Source organism: Chiloscyllium plagiosum, unplaced genomic scaffold (genome assembly GCF_037043375.1).
Source record: "Chiloscyllium plagiosum isolate Xiang-an unplaced genomic scaffold, Cpla_swu_hap1 HiC_scaffold_16, whole genome shotgun sequence".
Classification (NCBI taxonomy): domain Eukaryota; kingdom Metazoa; phylum Chordata; class Chondrichthyes; order Orectolobiformes; family Hemiscylliidae; genus Chiloscyllium; species Chiloscyllium plagiosum.
Genome location: NW_028270154.1, coordinates 31,870,566 through 31,891,913, shown reverse-complemented (window position 1 = coordinate 31,891,913; position 21,348 = coordinate 31,870,566). Strand labels below are relative to the sequence as shown.

The 21,348-nt window shown below is 41.0% G+C and overlaps 1 protein-coding gene across 3 annotated transcripts in view; it reads right to left on the bottom strand.

Annotated features, from left to right (window-relative positions):
* The window catches only part of LOC122556574 (long-chain-fatty-acid--CoA ligase 6-like), a 203,998-nt gene that overhangs the window by 18,089 nt on the left and 164,561 nt on the right, over positions 1 to 21,348 (bottom strand). For all 3 annotated transcript variants that reach the window (XM_087995260.1, XM_043703393.2, XM_043703392.2), the window contains exons 19-20: positions 21,137 to 21,238; positions 19,554 to 19,625 (exon numbers count right to left, since the gene is read on the bottom strand). In XM_087995260.1, coding sequence (XP_087851386.1) covers positions 19,554 to 19,625; positions 21,137 to 21,238 — 174 coding nt within the window. The remainder of the gene's footprint in view (positions 1 to 19,553; positions 19,626 to 21,136; positions 21,239 to 21,348) is intronic.

Here is a 21,348-nt window from a genome sequence, read left to right as displayed (position 1 = left end):
GTGCAATGTTCAATCAGCCGACAGCCTCGTTTCTCTTCTTATGAAGAGAAAATTATTGATAAAGCAGCTAAGATAGCTGGGCTGAGGACACTGCCCAAGGAACTCTTGAAAGTGTCATGTGGGTAAGATGGTCCAACACCACAGCTATCATCCTTTTGTGCTTGATATGTCTCCAAGCAATGGAGATTTCACATTATCACTAACTCCAGTTTTGCAAGCGTTCCTTAATGTCATACTTGATCAAATACTGCCTTGATGTCAACGGTAATCACCCTTAATTATCTGGAAGTTCAACATTCCTGTTCATGTTTGGACCAAGACTGTAATGAGGCCAGGAGCTGTGTAGGTTTGGAAGATCCCAAATTGAACTTCAGTGGGCAGGTTATTCCTTTGCAAGTGTCCTTTGATAGATTTGTAGACAACACTTTCCATAACCTTACTAATGATAACAAGTGGACTGACGGGATGATAGTTGTTTGTGTGGCTTTTAACATGCTTTTCGTGGACAGGACTTCTCTGGGCAATTATTTTCCACACTGCTGCCTAGATGCCAAAGTTACAACATTTAGACTAGGGGCACAACTAAGTCTGCAGCACAAGTCTTTAGTGTTATTGCCAGAATGCAGCCAAGGCCCACAACTGTCAATATTCAGTACCTTCAATCGTTTCTCTGCATCATGACGCACAAATCAAATTGGCTGAAGTTGGCAACAATGATACTGGAGATCTCAGCAAGAGGCTCAAATAGATTATCCACTTGACCCTCTGGCTTTATTACATTCAATAGCTATTTTTAAAAAGTGAAAGTTCTGTAGCTGACTCAAATTAATTTGTCTCTATTTACAGAGATCTGCATTCTTGTTAGATAGTTATAGAAGTAAGAAACTTGGCAGACTTTTAGATTACTTAACAAAGTTTGAACCATGCTTGTAAAAACTTGCTTGTTAAACAGATAAAGACTTTACAAAACAGATAAAAGCTTTATAAAACAGTTACAACATTAAAATTTAAATATTTTTTGTTAAAATAATGAAGCAACTTAACTCTTGCAGTCCATCTAACTGACAATGACCAATCAAAAGCCTAGCATAGCAACATAAAGATGTTTTCTCTTATTTCTTAATGTTGAACTCACATATGGACTACTGTCCCTATGATGTGTGCTAAAAATATTATGCCTTGACATTCACTTATAATTATCTATTTATCTTGTGTGTTGAGATCGGAATTGTTATGCACAAATGTTAGGACCTAAATTTCAAGGACAGTAGAATTATGGAAGCATTTACTGTTATTTAGATTTTTAACCAATCTCATAAAATTATACAAATTCATATGATAGAAAGTTTTTAAAAATAGATTAATGAACTTTAACTTAAGCAGTCAAATAGTCTCTAACTTTGCTGTCACTTTTCTTGACTTTTTGTTTTAGTTGTCATTTCCTTGTATCAAGACTAGAGGGTCGAGTAGCTCAGTTGGCTTGAGGGCTGATTTGTGATGTGGAGTGATGTCAACAGTTGAGTTTAATTTCTACATTAGCTAAGGTTACCATGATGGATTCTTCTCAACTCCTCCTCTTGCCTGAGGCACTGACTCGATCTTCTACCTCCAAACAGTGGATTGAGATGTAGTGTTCTACGTACTGTAACACAATCTATTTTAAGTTAAAATAAATTCTAGTAGAAATTTACATGAATCAACAAAATATTGTGATGTCAAAATTATTTGTGTATTTAGTTCTGATAATTCTGCTCCTTTAACAAGATTATGGTGTCCTTGGTTTTTGTCTCAGGAGATCGTAAAAGACACAGACTCGGAGAAATCTCGGTTTGAAAGGTTATAGGGCCAATTTGATTATAGCTAACAGATACTGCCTCAGGAAAAAGGCTTTCAAGTTAAGACCATAAGACCATAAGACATAGGAGTGGAAGTAAGGCCATTCGGCCCATCGAGTCCACTCCGCCATTCAATCATGGCTGATGCGCATTTCAGCTCCACTTACCAGCGTTCTCCCCGTAGCCCTTAATTCCTCTAGACAACAAGAATCTATCAATCTCGGCCTTGAAGACATTTAGCGTCCCGGCTTCCACTGCACTCCGTGGCAATGAATTCCACAGGCCCACCACTCTCTGGCTGAAGAAATGTCTCCACATTTCTGTTCTGAAATGACCCCCTCTAATTCTAAGGCTGTGTCCACGGGTCCTAGTCTCCTCGTTTAACTGAAACAATTTCCTAGCATCCACCTTTTCCAAGCCATGTATTATTTTGTACGCCTCTATTAAGTCTCCCCTTAATTTTCTAAACTCCAACGAATACAATCCCAGTATCCTCAGCCATTCCTCATATGTTAGACCTGTCATTCCAGGGATCATCCGTGTGAATCTCCGCTGGACACGTTCCAGTGCCAGTATGTCCTTCCTGAGGTGTGGGGACCAAAACTGGACACAGTACTCCAAATGGGGCCTAACCAGAGCTTTATAAAGTCTTAGTAGTACATCTCTGCTTTTATATTCCAACCCTCTTGAGATAAGAGACAACATTGCATTCGCTTTCTTAATCACGGACTCAACCTGCATGTTTACCTTTAGAGAATCCTCGACTAGCACTCCCAGATCCCTTTGTGCTTTGGCTTTATTAATTTTCTCACCATTTAGAAAGTAGTCTATACTTTTATTCTTTTTGCCAAAGTGCAAGACCTCGCACTTGCTCACGTTAAATTCCATCAGCCATTTCCTGGACCACTCTCCCAACCTGTCGAGATCCTTCTGTAGCCTCCCCACTTCCTCAGTACTACCTGCCTGTCCACCTAACTTCGTATCATCGGCAAACTTCGCTAGAATGCCCCCGGTTTCCTCATCCAAATCATTAATATATAATGCGAACAGCTGTGGCCCCAGCACCGAACCCTGCGGGACACCGCTCGTCACCGGCTGCCATTCTGAAAAAGAACCTTTTATCCCAACTCTCTGCCTTCTGTTAGACAGCCAATCCTCAATCCATCCCAGCAGCTCACCTCGATCACCATGGGCCCTCACCTTGCTCAGCAGTCTCCCGTGTGGCACCTTATCAAAGGCCTTTTGAAAGTCTAGATAGACCACATCCACTGGGTTTCCCTGGTCTAACCTACTTGTTACCTCTTCAAAAAATTCCAACAGGTTTGTCAGGCATGACCTCCCTTTACTAAATCCATGTTGACTTGTTCTAATCCGACCCTGCTCTTCCAAGAATTTAGAAACCTCATCCTTAATGATGGATTCTAGAATTTTACCAACAACCGAGGTTAAGCTGATTGGCCTATAATTTTCCATCTTTTGCCTTGATCCTTTCTTGAACAAGGGGGTTACAACAGCCATCTTCCAATCATCCGGGACCTTTCCTGACTCCAGTGACTCTTGAAAGATCTCAACCAATGCCTCTGCTATTTCCTCAGCCACCTCTCTCAGAACTCTAGGGTGTATCCCATCGGGGCCAGGAGATTTATCAATTTTAAGACTTTTTAACTTTTCTAGCACTATCTCTTTCGTAATGGCAACCATACTCAACTCAGCCCCGTGACACCCTTTAATTTTTGGGATATTACTCATGTCTTCCACTGTGAAGACTGACGCAAAGTACTTGTTAAGTTCTCCTGCTATTTCCTTATCTCCCATCACTAGGCTTCCTGCATCAATTTGAAGTGGCCCAATGTCTACTTTTGCCTGTCGTTTGTTTCTTATGTACTGAAAGAAACTTTTACTATTATTTCTAATATTACTGGCTAGCCTACCTTCATATTTGATCCTCTCCTTTCTTATTACACTCTTTGTTATCCTCTGTTTGCTTTTGTATCCTTCCCAATCTTCTGATTTCCCACTGTTCTTAGCCACTTTTTAGGATCTCTCTTTTTCTTTAATACATTTCCTGACTTCCTTTGTCAGCCAAGGTTGTCTAATCCCTCCCCGGTTAATCTTTCTTTTCTTGGGAATGAACCTCTGTACAGTGTCCTCAATTATACCTACAAACTCCTGCCATTTTTGCTCTACTGTCTTCCCGGTTAGCCTCTGCTTCCAGTCTATTTTAGTCAGTTCCTCTCTCATGCCCTCATAATTACCTTTATTCAACTGTAACACCATTACATCCGATTTTGCCTTCTCCCTTTCAAACTCCAGACTGAACTCTATCATATTATGGTCGCTACTTCCTAAGGGTTCCCTTACTTTAAGATCTTTTATAGAATCTGGTTCATTGCAAAGCACTAGGTCCAGAATAGCCTGCTCTCTTGTGGGCTCCATGACAAGCTGTTCCAAAAAGCCACCCTGTAAGCATTCCATGAATTCCCTTTCTTTAGATCCACTAACAACATTATTTACCCAGTCCACCTGCATATTGAAGTCTCCCATGATCAATGTAACCTTGCCTTTCTGACATGCCTTCTCTATTTCCCAGTACATGTTGCGTCCCTGGTCCTGACCACTGTTAGGAGGTCTATACACAACTCCAATTATGTTTTTTTTGCCTTTGTGGTTCCTCAATTCCACCCACACAGACTCCACGTCATCCGACGCTATGTCATTCAATACCATAGATTTAATTTTGTTCTTAACTAACAAGGCAACCCCACCCCCTCTGCCCACCTCTCTGTCTTTTCGATAAGTTGAAAAACCATGGAGGTTCAACTGCCAGTCCTGACCCCCCTGTAACCAAGTCTCTGTGATGCCTACTACATCATAATCATTCACTATTATCTGTGCCATTAGTTCATCGGCTTTGTTATGTATGCTACGAGCATTCAGGTAAAGTGCCTTAATGCTAACTTCCTTATCATTAGAGATGTTGGAAGTCATATGTCCTAAGTTATCCTTGCTTTTTACTGCATTCTCAGTCTGCCTCAATTTTAAATCCGCCTGGAAACATGCTATCCTGCTGCTTATCTTGCCATTTACCTCCATACTCCCTGTCGCTTTCACTTTCCCTTCCCCCCAACTCAGAAGTTTAAAGTCCTACTGACCACCCTATTTATCCTCTTCGCTAGAACATTGGTACCTGATCGGTTCAGGTGGAGACCGTCCCAACGGTACAGATCCCCCCTGTTCCAAAACTGATGCCAATGCCCCATGAAGTGGAATCCCTCTTTCCCACACCAATCCCTTAGCCACGTGTTTACTTGCCTAATTTTCTTGTCCCTATGCCAATTGGCACGTGGCTCGGGCAGTAATCCGGAGATTATGACCCTTGAGGACCTGTGCTTCAATTTCCTGCCTAGTGCTTCATAATGCCCAAACAGGTCCTCCACCCTAGTCTTGCCTATGTTGTTGGTACCAACGTGGACTACAACAACTGGATCCTCCCCCTCCCGCTCCAATATCCTTTCAAGACGGTCGGAGATGTCTCGCACCCTGGCACCGGGCAGGCAACACACCATAAAAAATACACTTGTACAATGAAAGGGGAATGGTCAGTTCTCCCAGCTCAGCTTTTCTCTGGTTTGATTTGGTTTTTTGGCTGTCTGGCTATTTACTGAAAGCAGTCAGGCAGTCGTAAAAACTGCTGGACCCAAAGAAGCGAGTCCAGGCTGATATCTCTCTCTCTCTCTCTCTCGTGCTCTCTCTCTCACACCTCTCCTGTAAGACTCTGTTTTGTGCCAAGGGGTGTTTAAGGGGATTGTTACAAGTATTTAGAACAGCATCATTAAGTTGAGATGATCTGTTGGATTTTAAGACAGGTTAAATTATTCAGTATTTTGTTCTCTTTTGTTTGTGTTTCATTCAGTAATCTCGTAAATAAATTGTTTTGTTTAAAACTACGTGGTTTAACCAACTGCATCCCCCATAGAATATTTGTTTTAAGCAGGTGTAATACAGTTAGGAAAGTTAGGGTCTGGGCTAATTTCTTTAAAATGTTTTGAGGGGGTCCAGCCTTGTCCATAACCAATTGGGGGTTCATCTGGGATTTGTTCTATAGTTCCGGATTGGGATTTACGTTGTTAGGTGTTAGTGTCTCTTGTTCTGGGTGTTGAATTTGGTTGGTTTCAATAGCTCTTGGGATAGCAATGGCTCTTTCAGTCACCAAGGATTTCCTGAGGGTAGAAGAAGTGACTTCAGGAATTTTGCAAAAGGTGGTTAAGGCAAGCTGCTGGAATTAGAAGACAAGCTGGGGTTGGAGCTGCCTCCTTCCATGAGGAAAGCAGAGATAATTACAGCAATAGCTCAACAATTAATTCTGCTAGAAATGCCAACAGAATTTGTAGAGGTGACTAAAGTTCAATTGAAAATGAAGCAGTTTGAGTTCAAGGCCACAGACAAGGAATTACAATTAAAAGCAGAGTAAAAGAAAAAAAAAATTGCTTTAGTAGAACAAAAAGAAAAAGAGGAAGAAGACAGAAGAGAGAGAAAGAGAGGGAATTTGAACTTCAGAAATTGGCATTTAAGACAACAAAGTCAGCTTAAAAGGATGAAGATCAAGGCTGAAGGTAAGCTAACTGAGGAAGAGAGTAAGGACGAGCAAACCTAGGTAGCCAAAGGCCTGGTGAGAAACTGTTTATATATATTCAAGCATTGTCCAAATTTGATGGGAAGGATGTGGAAGCTCTTTTCATCTCATTTGAAAAAGTAGCGGCCAGTGACCATGTGGGTTTTGTTGATCCAAGCAAAACTGGTGGATAGAGCTAGTGAGGTATTTACACCACTATCAGAGGAGGTATCTGGGGCATATGAAGAGGTGAAGAAAGCCTTCTTAAATGCATATGAGATTGTACCAGAAGCCTACAGACAACATTTCAGGAATCTAAGAAGGGACCCTGGTCAAAACTACGTTGAGTTTGAAAGGATCAAAGTAATTTTGATAGGTGGATAAGGGCATTAAAAATGGAGCACACCTATTATGCTCTCAGAGAGAGACAATTATTTTGGAGGAGTTCAAAAATTCACTTATTCAAGTAGTGAGAACTCATGTGCAAGATCAGAGAGTTAAAATGGCAAGACTGGCAGCTGAAATCGCTGGTGATTATGAGTTGGTCCATAAATCAAAGTCTGGCTTCCAAACTCGATTTCAATCAATAGAAATTGGGGTAAAGAGAAATCCTCATGTGGAAAGGGAAAGGTAGATCTCAGTGAAGATCATGAGGATAACTTACCACAAGGTAAAAAGGAAACCCTTGAAGGAGTCAAAGAAGTTTAAAAAGCTCCAGTATTTTCACTGCAATAAAGTAGGCCACATGAGATCACAGTGCTGGTGGGTTAGGAAAAGATGTAGGAAAATAGGATAAGCCAGTGAATTTTGTTGGGGTGGTAACAGAAAGCACAGTGGAGGCTAGAAAGCTGCACCACAATGTACAACCTGGTCAGAGGTTGGATAAGGAGGAAGTGCCAGATCTTCTTAAACTATATACATGTGAAGATAAAATTTACTCTTATAAGCCAGGAGCAGCAAATAAAGAGGTTACAATTTTAAGAGGTACATGATCCTCTCAATCTGTGATGCTGAAAGATGAGGCGATATGTATCTCTGAAGGACTATTGCCAGAAAAGGTACTAGTAGTGGGAATTCACGGTGGGACAAGAATCACTCAATTATGTAATGTGAAGTTAGAGTGTCAGTGAAGAGTGGAGAAGTCGTGGTAGGAGTACTGGATAAACTCTCAGCTCCAGGAATACTTTTTGTCCTTGCTAATGATATAACTGGTTTAGAGGTAGGAGTGCTGCCTAATGTGGTTGAAAGGTTAGTGGAAACTCAGGCAACTGAACTAATGAGGACACATATCCTGGAAGATTTCCTGATTGTGTGGTAATGAGATTACAAAGTCACCATCTGAAACAGGAGAAATTAAAGAGTACCGATAAGAAAGTTGAAGAAGAATTAGTTTGATCAGATGATTGATACAAACCAGGAGCAGATAGAGGACACAGCAGACATCTTTAGCTCTGATAAATTAACTGAATAACAACAAAGCTGAAAATTTAAAGCGATTGTGTCAAAAGGCATACACGGGAAAAGAATTCAAATGTATCCCCAAATGTTATTATCTTAAAAATGATGTCTTATTGAGGAAATGGAGACCATCACATATTTAGGCAGATAAGAAATGGGCGCAAGTTCATCAAATCGTATTGCCTGTGGGTTATAGAAAGGAGGTGTTGTGGGTCGCGCACAAGCTACCTCTAGGGGGTCATTTAGGAGTGAAAAAAACTCAAGCTAAAATACAAAAACATTTTTACTGTCCTGGACTGCACAAGGATGTAGTTGAATTGTGCCACACGTCATAGGAAAACCACAGGCAGTAATAAAACCCATACCTTTAATACCTATTTCTGTATTCGAGGAAGTCTTAATTGATTGCTTCCTAAGATAAAAGGTGGGAATCAATATTTGTTAACAATAATGGGTGTGTCCACTAGATTTCCAGAGGCCTTTCCATTATGCAATATCATAGCAAAAAGGATTGTCGAGGCACTACTAAAATTTGTCATAGAGTCATCAAGTTATAGAGAAGGACAGCACAGAAACAAACCCTTCAGTCTAACTCATCCATGCCAACCAGATACCCTAACCTAATCTAGTCCCACTTGTCAGCATTTGGCCCATATCCCTCTAAACCCTTCCTATTCATATACCCATCCAGATGCCTTTTAAATGCTGCAATTCTATGAGCCTCCACCATTTCCTCTGGCAGCTCATTTCATACACGCACCATCCTCTGCATGAAAGAATTGCCCCTTGGGTCCCTTTTATATCTTGCCCCTCTCATTCTAAAACTACTCCCACTAGGTTTCCCCACCCCAGGGAAAAGACCTTGTCTATGCCCCTCTTGATTTTATAAACCTCTATAAAGGTCACCCCTGAGGCTCTGATGCTCCAGTGAAAACAGCCCCAGCCTACTCAGCCTCTCCCTATAGCTCAAATCCTCAAACCCTGGCAACATCCTTATAAATCTTTTCTGAACCCTTTCAAGTTTCTCAACATCTTTCCGATAAGGAGATCAGAATTGCACACAATATTCCAAAAGTGGCCTAATCAATGTCCTGTACAGCCGCAACATGACTTCCCAACTCCTATACTCAATGCTCTGACCAATAAAGGAAAGCATACCAAGTGCCTTCTTCACTATCCTATCTACCTGTGACTCTACTTTCAAAGAACTATGAACCTGCACTCTAAGGTCTCTTTGTTCAGCAACATTCCCTAGGGCCTTACCATTAAGTGTCTTAGCCTTGCTATGATTTGATTTTCCAAAATGCAGCACCTCACATTTATCTAAATTAAACTCCATCTGCCACTCCTCAGCCCATTGGCCCATTTGATTAAGATCCTGTTGTACACTGAGGTTACCTTCTTCACTGTCCACTACACCTCCAATTTTGGTGTCATCTGCAAACTTACTAACTATACCTCTTATGCTCACATCCATATATTTATCATCGATCCTTGTGGCACTCCACTGGTCACAGGCCACCAGACTGAAAAACAACCGTCCACCACCACCCTCTGTCTTCGACCTTCAAGTCCGTTCTGTATCCAAATGGCTAGTTCTTCCTGTATTCAATGAGATCTAACATTGCCAACCAGTCTTCCATGGGGAACCTTGTCGAACGCCTTACTGAAGTCCATATAGATCACATCCACCGCTCTGCCCTCATCAATCCTCTTTGTTACTTCTTCAAAACACTCAATTAAGTTCCTGAAACATGGAGTTCCCATGCACAAAGCCATGCTGACTATCCCTAATCAGTCCTTGCCTTTCCAAATACATGTACTTTCTGTCTCTCAGGATTCCCTCCAACAACTTGCCCACCACCGATGTCAGGTTCATCGGTCTATCATTCCTGAGCTTTTCCTTACCACCTCTCTTAAATAGTGGCTCCACGTTAGCCAACCTCCAGTCTTCTGGCACCTCATCTGTGACTATCCATGATACCAAATATCTCAGCAAGGAGCCCAGCAATCACCTCCCTAGCTTCCTACAGAGTTCGAAGCTACATCTGATCAGGTCCTGGGGATTTATCCATGTTTATGTGTTTCAAGACATCCAGCACCTACTCCTCTGTAATACGGACCACCCACAGAGATACAATCAATCAGATCAAAGGTCAAACCTTGCATCAAAATTATTTAAGGGAGTTATGGACAGCTTAGGAATAAAACAATTCAAATCTGCTGTGTATCATCCAGAGTCACAGGGAACGCTAGAAAAGTGGCATCAGATATTAAAGACCATTTTGAGGTTTAGAGTCAAGATAATTGGGATAAGGAAATTCTATTTGTACTTTTTGCCATCATAGAACAATACAGCGCAGAACAGGCCCTTCGGCCCTCAATGTTGCGCTGACCTGTGAACTATTCTCAGCTTGTCCCCCTACACTACCCCGTCATCATCCTTGAGCTTATCCAAGGATTGTTTAAATCTCCCTAATGTGGCTGAGTTGACTACATTGGCAGGTAGGGCATTCCATGCCCTTACCACGCTCTGAGTTAAGAGCCTGCTTCTGATATCTGTTTTAAATCTATCACCCCTCAATTTGTAGATTATCCCTTTTTTTGAAAAAATGGAGGGGCACAGTGATAAGAATGTTAGCAAGAAGCGTCCTGGTGATAAAAGTCGGGGTGGTGAATGCAAAACAAAGGCTAAAACACTGAAAGAGAAGCTAGATATTATAAAATGTATTGAACATATTCTCTCCTTATGTGATATAGCTCACTTAACAGGAATGAGGAAGTCTATCTTACGCACCATGATGACTATCTGTCCCTGCATTAACAATATTTTTTAAATGTACTGTGTTAAATTTACCTTTGTTTCATTGATAAATATGTGATTTAAACCTTCATTCAGGCTGTGTTATACTTTGTGTTACACTTCTGGGTAATTTTTGAGCGATCGTAAGTGATATTTTTTGCTGGTCTGCTCCTAATCCCACTTTTGCCACAGGCCCCATTATTTATATTAAGCAATTTTCTATTAAGTGATGTTTCACTGGATTTCAACTATAGTGTTATAGGCGAACTAACTGTATGAGAAATGTTAGGAACACAGGGTTTAAGTGAGAGCTGAAAAATGTGTTGTTGGAAAAGCGCAGCAGATCAGGCAGCATTCAAGGAGCAGGAGAATAGACGTTTCCGGCATAAGCCCTTCTTCAGGAAAGGGCATATGCCCAAAGAAGGGCTTATGCCCGAAACGTCGATTCTCCTGCTCCTTGGATGCTGCCTGACCTGCTGCACTTTTCCAGCAACACATTTTTCAGCTCTGATCTCCAGCATCTGCAGTCCTCACTTTCTCCTAGTTTAAGTGAGAGCAAGGTACTGAAAGAAATCAGTTTTAGTGGGAAAGGATGTTGGGGAAACCAATAGGATTGAAGGCCAATAAATGTTAAACCACATCCCAGAGTACTAAAGGAAGTGGCTCTGAAGATAGTCAATGCATTGTTGGTCATTTTCCAAGATTTTATAGATTCTAGAACAGTTGTTACACATTTGAGGGTAGCTAATGTAACCCATCTATTTAAGAAAGGAGACAGAGAGAAAACTGGAAATTATAGACTAGTGAGTGTGACATCATTAGGAAAAATGCTACTGTCCACTATAAAAGATTTAATAGCAGAATCTTTGGAAATCAGTGGCAGAAAGACATGGTCAGCATGAATTTAAAAAAGGGAAATCATACTTGACAAATTTACTGGAGTTTTTCAAAAATGTAATTGGTAGAGTTGACTGGGGTAGCCAGTGGTTGTGATTTATTTGGACTTCCAGAAAGCTTTTGATACCGTCTCAAAGAAGAGAGAAATAAACTGCATGGAATGGGATGGACAAAAGATTGGCTGGCAGACAGGAAAAGAGTGGGAATAAACAAATCTTTCCCAAATGTCAGATGGTGATTAGTTGGGTACTGCAGGAATCATAGAGTCATTAGAGATGTACAGCAAGGAAACAGATGCTTCAGTCCAACCAGTTTATGCCGACCAGATATCCCAACCTAATCTAGTCCCACCTGCCAGTACCCGACCCATATTCCTTCAAACTCTTCCTATTCATATACCCATCCAAATGCCTCTTAAATGTTGCAATTGTACCAGCCTCCACCACTTCCTCTGGCAGCTTATTCCATACACGTACCACTGTGTGGAAAAAGTTGCCCCTGAGGTCTCTTTTATATCTTTCCCCTCTCACCCTAAACCTATGCTCTCTAGTTCTGGATTCCCCCACCCCAGGGAAAAGACTTTGCCTATTTACCCTATCCATGCCCCTCATAATTTTGTAAACCTCTATTAAGGTCACCCCTCAGCCTCTGACGCTCAGGGAAAACAGCCCCAACCTGTTCAGCCTCACCCTGTAGTTCAAATCCTCCAACCCTGGCAACATCTTTGGAAATCTTTTCTGAACCCTTTCAAGTTTCACAACATCTTTCTGATAGGAAGGAGACCAGAAAAGCACACAGTATTCCAACAGTGGTCTAAGCAATGTCCTGTACAGCCACAACACGACTTTCCATCTCCTGCACTCAATACTCTGACCAATAAAGGAAAGCATACCAAGCGCCACCTTCACTATCCTATCCACCTGCGACTCCACTTTCAAGGAGCTATGAATCTGCACTCCAAGGTCTCTTTTTTCAAGAACACTCCCTAGGACCTCACCATGAAGTGTATAAGTCCTGCTAAGATTGCTTTCCCAAAATGCAGCACGTCGCATTTATCTGAATTAAACTCCATCTGCCACTTCTCAGCCCATTGGCCCATCCTGTTGTAAATGAGGTAACCCTCTTCGCTGTCCACTACACCTCCAATTTTGGTGCAAACTTACTAACTGTACCTCTTATGCTCACATCCAAATCATTTATGTAAATGACAAAAAGTAGAGGACCCAGCACCGATCCTTGTGGCACTCCACTGGTCACAGGCCTCCAGTCTGAAAAACAATCCTCCACCACCACCCTCTGACACCTTTGAGCCAGTTCTGTATCCAAATGGCTAGTTCTCCCTGTATTCCATGAGATCTAACCTTGCTAATCAGTCTCCCATTGGGAACCTTGTCAAACGCCTTACTGAAGATCATATAGATCACATCTACCGCTCTACCCTCATCAATCCTCTGTTACTTCCTCAAAAAGTTTGTGAGACATGATTTCCCACACACAAAGCCCTGTTTACTATCCCTAATCAGTCCTTGCCTTTCCAAATACATGTACATCCTGTCCCTCAGGATTCCCTCCAACAACTTGCCCACCACCAACATCAGGCTCACTGGTCTATAGTTCCCTGGCTTGTCCTTACCACCCTTCTTAAACAGTGGCACCACGTTAGCCAACCTCCAGTCTTCCAGCACTTCACCTGTGACTATCGATGATATAAATATCTCAGCAAGAGGCCTAGCGATCACTTCTCTAGCTTCCCACAGAGTCCTAGGGTACACCTGATCATGTCCTGGGGATTTATCCACCTTTGTGTTTCAAGATATCCAGTACTTCATCCTCTGTAATCTGGACATTTTGCAAGATGTCACCATCTATTTCCTTACAGTCTATATCTTCCATATCCTTTTCCACAGTAAATACTGATGCAAAATACTCATTTAGTATCTCCCCCATTTTCTGCGGCTCCACACAAAGGCTGCCTTGCTGATCTTTGAGGGGCCCTATTCTCTCCCTAGTTACCCTTTTGTCCTTTATGTATTTGTAAAAACTCTTTGGATTCTCCTTAATTCTATTTGCCAAAGCTATCTCACGTCCCCTTTTTGCTCTCCTCATTTCCCTCTTAAGTATACTCCTACTGCCTTTATACTCTAAGGATTCACTCAATCTATCCTGTCTATACCTGACATATGCTTCCTTCTGTTTCTTAATCAAACCCTCAATTTCTTTAGTCATCCAGCATTCCCTATACCTACCAGCCTTTCCTTTCACACTAACAGGAATATACTTTCTCTGGATCCTTGTTACCTCATTTCTGAAGGCACTTAATAATATATATTAATGATTTGGTGAAGGAATTAAATGTAATACTGCAAAATTTGCAAATGCCACAACAGTGGGAGTGGTGGGGTGTGCAGAGGGTGGGGTTGGCAGCTGTGAGGAGGATGCAGAATGCTTCAGTGTGGTTTGAACAAGCTGGTTGAGTGGGCAAATGCATGGTAGATGCAGTTTGATTCGGATAAATGCGAGATATTCCACTTGAGAGGGGAATGTATAATGAGACCTGGATGCCCTTAACACCAGTCACTGAAGGTAACCATACAAGTGCAGCAGGCAGTGAAAAATGGTATACTGGGCTTCGTTGTGAAAGGATTAGAGCACAGGAGCACGGACATAGTAGTGCAATTATATAGAGCCCTGCTGAGACCACACCTGGAATTTCATGTGTAGTTTTGGTCTCCTTATCTGAGGAAGGTTGTTTTTGTAGCCGAGGGAGTGCAGCAAAGGCTTACCAGACCGGTTCCTGGGATGACAGGACTGACGTATGAGCAAAGATTAAATCGATTCAGATTACATTCACTGGGGGGGTTCAGCAGAATGAGGGGGTTCTTATCGAAACCTCTAAAATTCTGACAGGTCTGGACAGGGTAGATACAGGATGTTCTTGATGATGAGGGACCCAAAGGTCACAGCCAAAGGATACAGAGTAAACCATCTAAGATTGGGTTGAGAAGGAATTGCTTTACCCCCAGAGAGTAGCAAGTCTGTGGAATTCACTTTCACAGAAAGCAGGCAAGAGCAAAACATTGTACGATTTTAGGAAGGAGTTGAATACAAAACTTGGACCAAAAGAGATCAAAGATTACAGGGAAAAAGCAGGAAAAGGCAATTGAGCTGGATAATCATTGAGCCTGGTTTGTCATTCACTAAGAGCTAAATGGCTACTTCTGATGTCTGTTTCAGGGAAAACATAATGGGACTTGATTAGATCAGGAATGAATTCTTAGCAGATACTTACAGGACAAGAGTAGCGGTTTTGTATTGCTAAATGTGGAACTGATTATAGAGGGAACGTGTGACCTTTAAAATGATTGAAGCACTTAGGTAAACAGAAAGGGCTATTCGCAACATTAGTTTCACATGATGTGAAGTACTTGGCTGTGTAGTCACTGTTAACCGCAGAGATCAGTTTCAAGTGCCATTGCTATAGAAATTAACATCGCTATAGAAGTTAACAAATACAGTTACACCCAAACCATAGAAACACAAGGATATGAGAATGTGAGCCGTGATGGGACAAGCGCAGTTGCGTTATAACAGTTGCTGTCACGTCTTTGCGGTTGTAACATCCATGTAATTGCCAAACTTCTGCAATAAACATTTAAAGAAGACATTGTGCAGTTCCCATGCCTGGTTATTCCTATCATTAAAAAATGCACCAAATGAATCAACTAAATTCAGTCCATATGAATTAGTTTTAAGGGCATGAAGTAAGAGGACCACCAAAATTGATTAAGGAGAAATTAGTAAGTCAGAATTTAGAGACCACATATTTTGACTATGTGTCAAATTTTTAGGAACGATTAAATAGAGCAGGCAAGTTGGCTAGACAGCATTTATATCACAGCAATGAAACAGGAAGCAGACAAGAAAACAAAAACTCAATTAAGCCAGCGCAGATAAGGTGTTAGTGTTACTTCCAGTAATGAGTGAATCTTTAAAAGCAAGGCTTAGTGGACCTTATCAAGTCGAAAGGTAGTTGAATGAGGTGAACTATTTGATAAGGACTCCAGACAGAAGAAATCTCTGTCATGTGAGTATGCTCAAAAGGTATATTGACAGGGAAGAAAAGCAAGTTATTGGTTACAACATAGAGGAAAGATCCAAATAAAATTCAGAGGATTCTGAATTGGACATTCCTCAAATTAAATTGGACAATAAGGAAATTGTCAAAAATTGGGACAAATTATTGAGTTACCTTCTAGAGGAAAATCAAAATGACCTGTAAGAGTTGTTACTCTCACATGAGGAGATATGTGGAAATAAGCTGGGAAGTACTAACTTAATTATGCCTGATGTAGATATAGGAGATGCTGTTCCTATTAAAGCAACATTGTTATCGGCATAATCCTCTAAAATTGGCACAGGTTCAAAAGGAGATGAACACACGCTCCAAGATGACATAATTGAAGTGAGTTACAGTGACGAGCTCACCCATAGTAATGGTGCCAAAACCAGATGGTAGCCAGCAGTTGTGTGTGGATTATCGCAAGGTCAATGCAGTTGCAAAGATGAATGCATATTCGATTCCTGAAAGACTGTGTTGAGAAGGTGGGACAAGCAACTTAGAAATATAAGTTGGACTTGCTCAGAAGATATTGGCAGGTACCTTTGTCAGAAACAGCGAAGACAGTTTTGGCTTTTGTAATGCCAAATGGACTGTATCAGTTTAAAGCCTTGCCATTTGGTATGAAAAATGCGCCAGCCACATTTCACAGACTAACCAATAAGGTCATTGCTGGATTACCTAATTGTGCCATGTATATAGACGAGCTGGTGATTTTTAGCGACACATGGAAGTAACATTTGCAACACTTATCAGACTTGCTTGATCAAATTTGGAAGACAGGCTTGGTGATAAACCTGACTAAAAGTGAATTTGCCAAAGCCCAAGTCACCTTCCTGGGCCATGTTATTGGACACGCACAAATGGCCCCACAGGATGCACAAACAAAAGTAATTGGGGAGTTTCCCATACCATCGACAAAAAGAGCACTGCTATAATCCCTGGGATTGAGTGGATTCTATCAAAAATTCATACCAAATTTTAATAGTGTGGCTGCTCCACTCACTGAATTGCTAAGGAAAGGCAAGAAGCTTCAGTGAACAGTGGACAATCAGAAGGCATTTGACAGCCTGAAAGCTATGTTAACCTCTGGCCCAGTATGAGCCACACCTAATTACGCAAAGCCATTAAAGGGGGCTATCGATGCAAGTGATGTGGGTGTCAGTGCTGTGCTCTTGCAGGAAACCGGTGAGAAGATAGACAGACCCATCAAGTATTTCTCCAGGAAACTGAACATTCAGCAGTCGAAATATTCAACAGTTGAGAAGACTTTGATCTTCATGTTGGCATTATAACTTTTCAATGTTTATGTTACCAGCAACGTATCTGAGACAATCATATACATTGATCATAACCCACTGATGTTTGCGGAGAAATTTAAGGACAAAAATGCCAGACTATTTAGATAGAGCTGTTACAGCCATTCAATTTGAAAATTGTGCATGTGGCAGGACAAAAAAACATGAATGCTGACACATTTTCAAGATTTGAATGACAAACAGGAGGTGTTGGGTCGCAGGAGTAAAAAAAGACAAACAGAATGTAGTAGTGCATGTTTACAGTCAATGTGATATATGTGTGTGTTATAAAGTACTGACAGTTTAGGACTAAAGGGTTTTAAAATGAAGTCATTTTTGGATATTGATATTTTAAGGGGGAGGGGGGCGGGTAAGGATAGTTATGATGATGCTGCTCCTTTAAACAAGGTTACGATGTCCTTGGTTTTTCAGAAGGTTGTAAAAGACACAGACTCTGAAAAGATTGGATTTGAAAGGTTTTAGAGCCAATTTGATTATAGCTAACAGATACTTCCACAGGAAATGGCTTTCAAGTTTAAAAAAAAATGCTTGTACAATGAAAGTTATTATGAAGGTGTAGGTGTGTATTATACCTTTAAGAGACAGGAAGCTGGCAAGAACTGACTGAAAGCATAGAGTGTGTTGAAACAAATAGCTGGGGTTGCATTGCCATCGATGCTAATGACATAGGAGTTGGAGCTGTACTGCTACAGGAAGATGATGATGGGATTGAACTGCCAGTTGACTACATTTTGAAGAAACTCAACATCCACCAGAGGAAATACTACACAATCGATAAAGAACTATTGGGTTTGATACTGGTCTTACAACATTTTAATGTGTGTATCACAAACAATGTGTCAGAGACAGTTGTGTACACAGATCTCAATTCTCTTACATTCTTGGAATGCTTTAAAGACAAGAATATGAGACTATTTTGTTGAAGTCTTATGTTACAGATTTTTACTTTACAGTTCGTACATGTTGCAGGTTATAAGAATGTAATCGCAGATGTGTTATCGTGAATTTAACTGAAAGTATAGATGAGATTGGTATCTATTCAACGTCATGTATATGTGGGAAGACATTAGTGCGAACTTAGTTTTGTCATTTGTATGCCATGGTCATGTGGTTAAGGAATGGAGAAAAAAATGATGCCATCGTTTCATATGATGGTTCATTTTTTCCTTAAGAGGGGAGGTGTTATGAAGATGTAAGTCTGTATGGTACCTTTGAGAGAGAGAGAGAGAGAGAGAGAGAGAGAGAGAGAGAGAGAGAGAGAGAGAGAGAGAGAGAGAGAGAGAGAGAGAGAGAGCGCGCGCGAGAGAGAGGAAGCTGGCAAGGACTGAAAGCACAGAATGTGCTGAACAATTTAATAGTATAACATTTGGTTAAAAAATATAGCTGGAGCTGCATTTCCATGGAACAAAAACAAATTCAAATTCAGCCAGTTTAAATTATGCCTCAGATACCAAAATCCAATTGAATTTGAATCTTACTGTTTGGGATGACATCAACCCAATGAAATGATCTGATGCTTTGGGAATTTTGAACAGTTAGGGGGAGAACAGCAAAGAGCACCAACAAGTACAGACTGCTAGCCGAGTAACTCTCTGAAAGGTAACTGTCCATAAGAAAAGTTGTGCACCAGAAGACTAAGAAGTGATGACGCAGGAAAATACAAAGGAAAATCTACAAATGAGACTCGACAAAGCTGGCTGGTTTTGAATCATGATTTTTTTTGTAAATCTTAATTGGGTTTGTCTTAAAATTGAAATAACATTGTAGAGTGGGAGGGAAAAGATAGGTTTAAGATAAAGGAGTTGTTGTTTTAATGTTCTCTTTTGGACTTCAAGAATAAAATTGTTAATGTTTACATTAAATACTGAGATCTGTAATGGTTCTTTGCCTCAAAATTTAACAGATTACGGTGTGAGGTGAGCTTCTCTGTGTGTTGGGTTTAAATTAGCAGATGGGTTTACCCCATGTCATAACAGAGGAGTGGCCAGTTCTCTCAGCTCAGATTTTCTATGGTTTGATTTGGTTTTTGGCAGTCTGGCTGTTCACTGAAACCAGTCAGGCAATAGTAAAAACTGCTCGACCCAAAGAAGCAGGTACAGGCTGATCCTTCTCTCTCACTCTGACATCTCTCCTGTAACACCCTGTGTTTGATTTTACCTTTTGTGCCAAGGGGTATTTAAGGGGATTGTTGCAAGTATTTAGAATAGCATCATTAAGTTGGAATGATCTGTTCGGTTTTCAGATAGATTAACTTATTCAGTATTCCATTCTCTTTTGTTTGTTTCATTCGGTAATCTTGTAAATAAATCATTTTGTTTAAAACTATGGTTTGACCAACTACATTCCCCTGGAATGCCTGCATTACACCTGCTTAAAACAACTAGCAAAGTTCGGGTCTGGGCTACTTTCTTGAAATGTTTTGAGGGGGTCTGGTCTGGCCCATAACATTGTACAGCTGAAATTTCTCCCTCTCGTCAGTAATGGTGGAGAAATTCAATGAATATTATCTTACCTGTTCAAATGAATAAAGGCCAGCTTGTTGTCCCAGTTTCACCATGTCTTCCATAAGAGCTTTTTTAAAAGCCTAAATCAAAGCAAACTGTTAAGTAATATTCAACTTGAACCATGCGCAGAAACTAAAACATCTTCTTCATTTTTTTATTGTTAAAGCAGTTACAGGAAATATAACTTTTCATTTTTATTTAAACAATACTTGTGCAGATATTACTGGGATATCTGCTTTTCATAGGTACAACTTACCTTTTTTTGTAGTGTGTGATCTATTTTGTTTAGTTCAAACTATATTAAAAATATAATGTGGTAAATTTGTTGATATAGGAACTCCAGTCACCAATTTCTTGGCAGAATTAGGGCAAGCAGGGACAAGGCTGCTGAGGAGAAAAACACTGATCCTATCTCCATACATTTCTCCAATATTTCCAACAGCCGGACAGTCTGCAATCATCCAGGGTAAGCAAAAGCTGAAACTGAAACAGATCCCAGATGCGAACATGGAATATGTAGGATATTGGATGGAATCTTCTGGGTTAGTGAATGTCTTGCATGTTGCATTGGAACAGTCATTCTTACTCTCCGATGAATGAGCCACCATAGTGACACAGTGGCTAGCACTGCTGCGTCACAACGCCAGGGATCCATGTTCGATTCCAGCCTTGGGTAACTGTGTAAACTCCACACAGACATTCTCCCTGTGTCTGTGTGGGGTTCCTCTGGATGCTCTGGTTTCCTCCCTCATTTAACCATTATGCATGTGGGGTTGTAGGCGCTGGGTCTGCATAGGATGCTCCTCAGAGGGTTGGTGCAGACTTGAATGGTCTCTTTCTACACTGTAGGGATTTTATGATTTACCCCATCAGGCAATGAAATAAACAATATTTGACCTTTCTGTTGACCAAGAATTCTGAGATAGGATACTGCACCCATCGAGAGCTGCCAGCTAATCATAGGGTGGCAGCTCAAGAACTCTACAATGTCACAAAGGAAGAAGGCCATGGCTGCTGCTGAGCCAGAGTCCCAGAAGTGAGAATCAACCCAAGGACAACTGTGGGCATTACTGGGGAGGGTCAGAGGTCATAGAAAGCTGTCAGTGACTTCTTCCCTGCCCCATGTCCATAGATTATGCAAAACATTATTGCAGGTTCAGCCCAGCCCATCGATCCAGCTACCAATTTACATGCAGCCCGCACAGTTTTATTGTCAGATCGATTGCCTGTCATTTCTCTTATCTGCTGCTGAAAAAACAGCAGACCGAAAATGCTCTTCTAGTGGTTGCTACTTGGCTATTCTACAGGGTCTTTAATGGAGTGGGAAGATGACCCATGGGCCTTTTTACCTTGGGAGGAAGCTGAAAGGCATTGGGTATTAGTCCTGACCACTGAACATTTGAGGTCTCCAGCCTCCAGGAGGCCAGGAACATTCTGCCCATTGATTGAGAATGTTGAAATCATGCAGTACTGCTTTTTGGCCAGTAGGGATCACCCAATTAACACTACATAATAGCAGTATAGAAATAAAGTCCTGCATAACAAGGTTCAAACGTGCTGTGTGGTCTACATATACGATTTTAAAACATACCTCTGATTTAGCTAGTTCTGCATAAGAATGTTCAAATCCCTTTTTCCTTGCCCAGGCTTCTGTGACTTCAGGATCAGGTACAACAATACCCACCAAGAAGGACTGTACCAAAACAGGGAAAGCATTAAACAGAATTTTAAAAGTGCAATCCAGTTAAGTTCAAATATCAACCAACTTTCCCTTGCTTACATGAGAAGGAACTTACAGCAAAA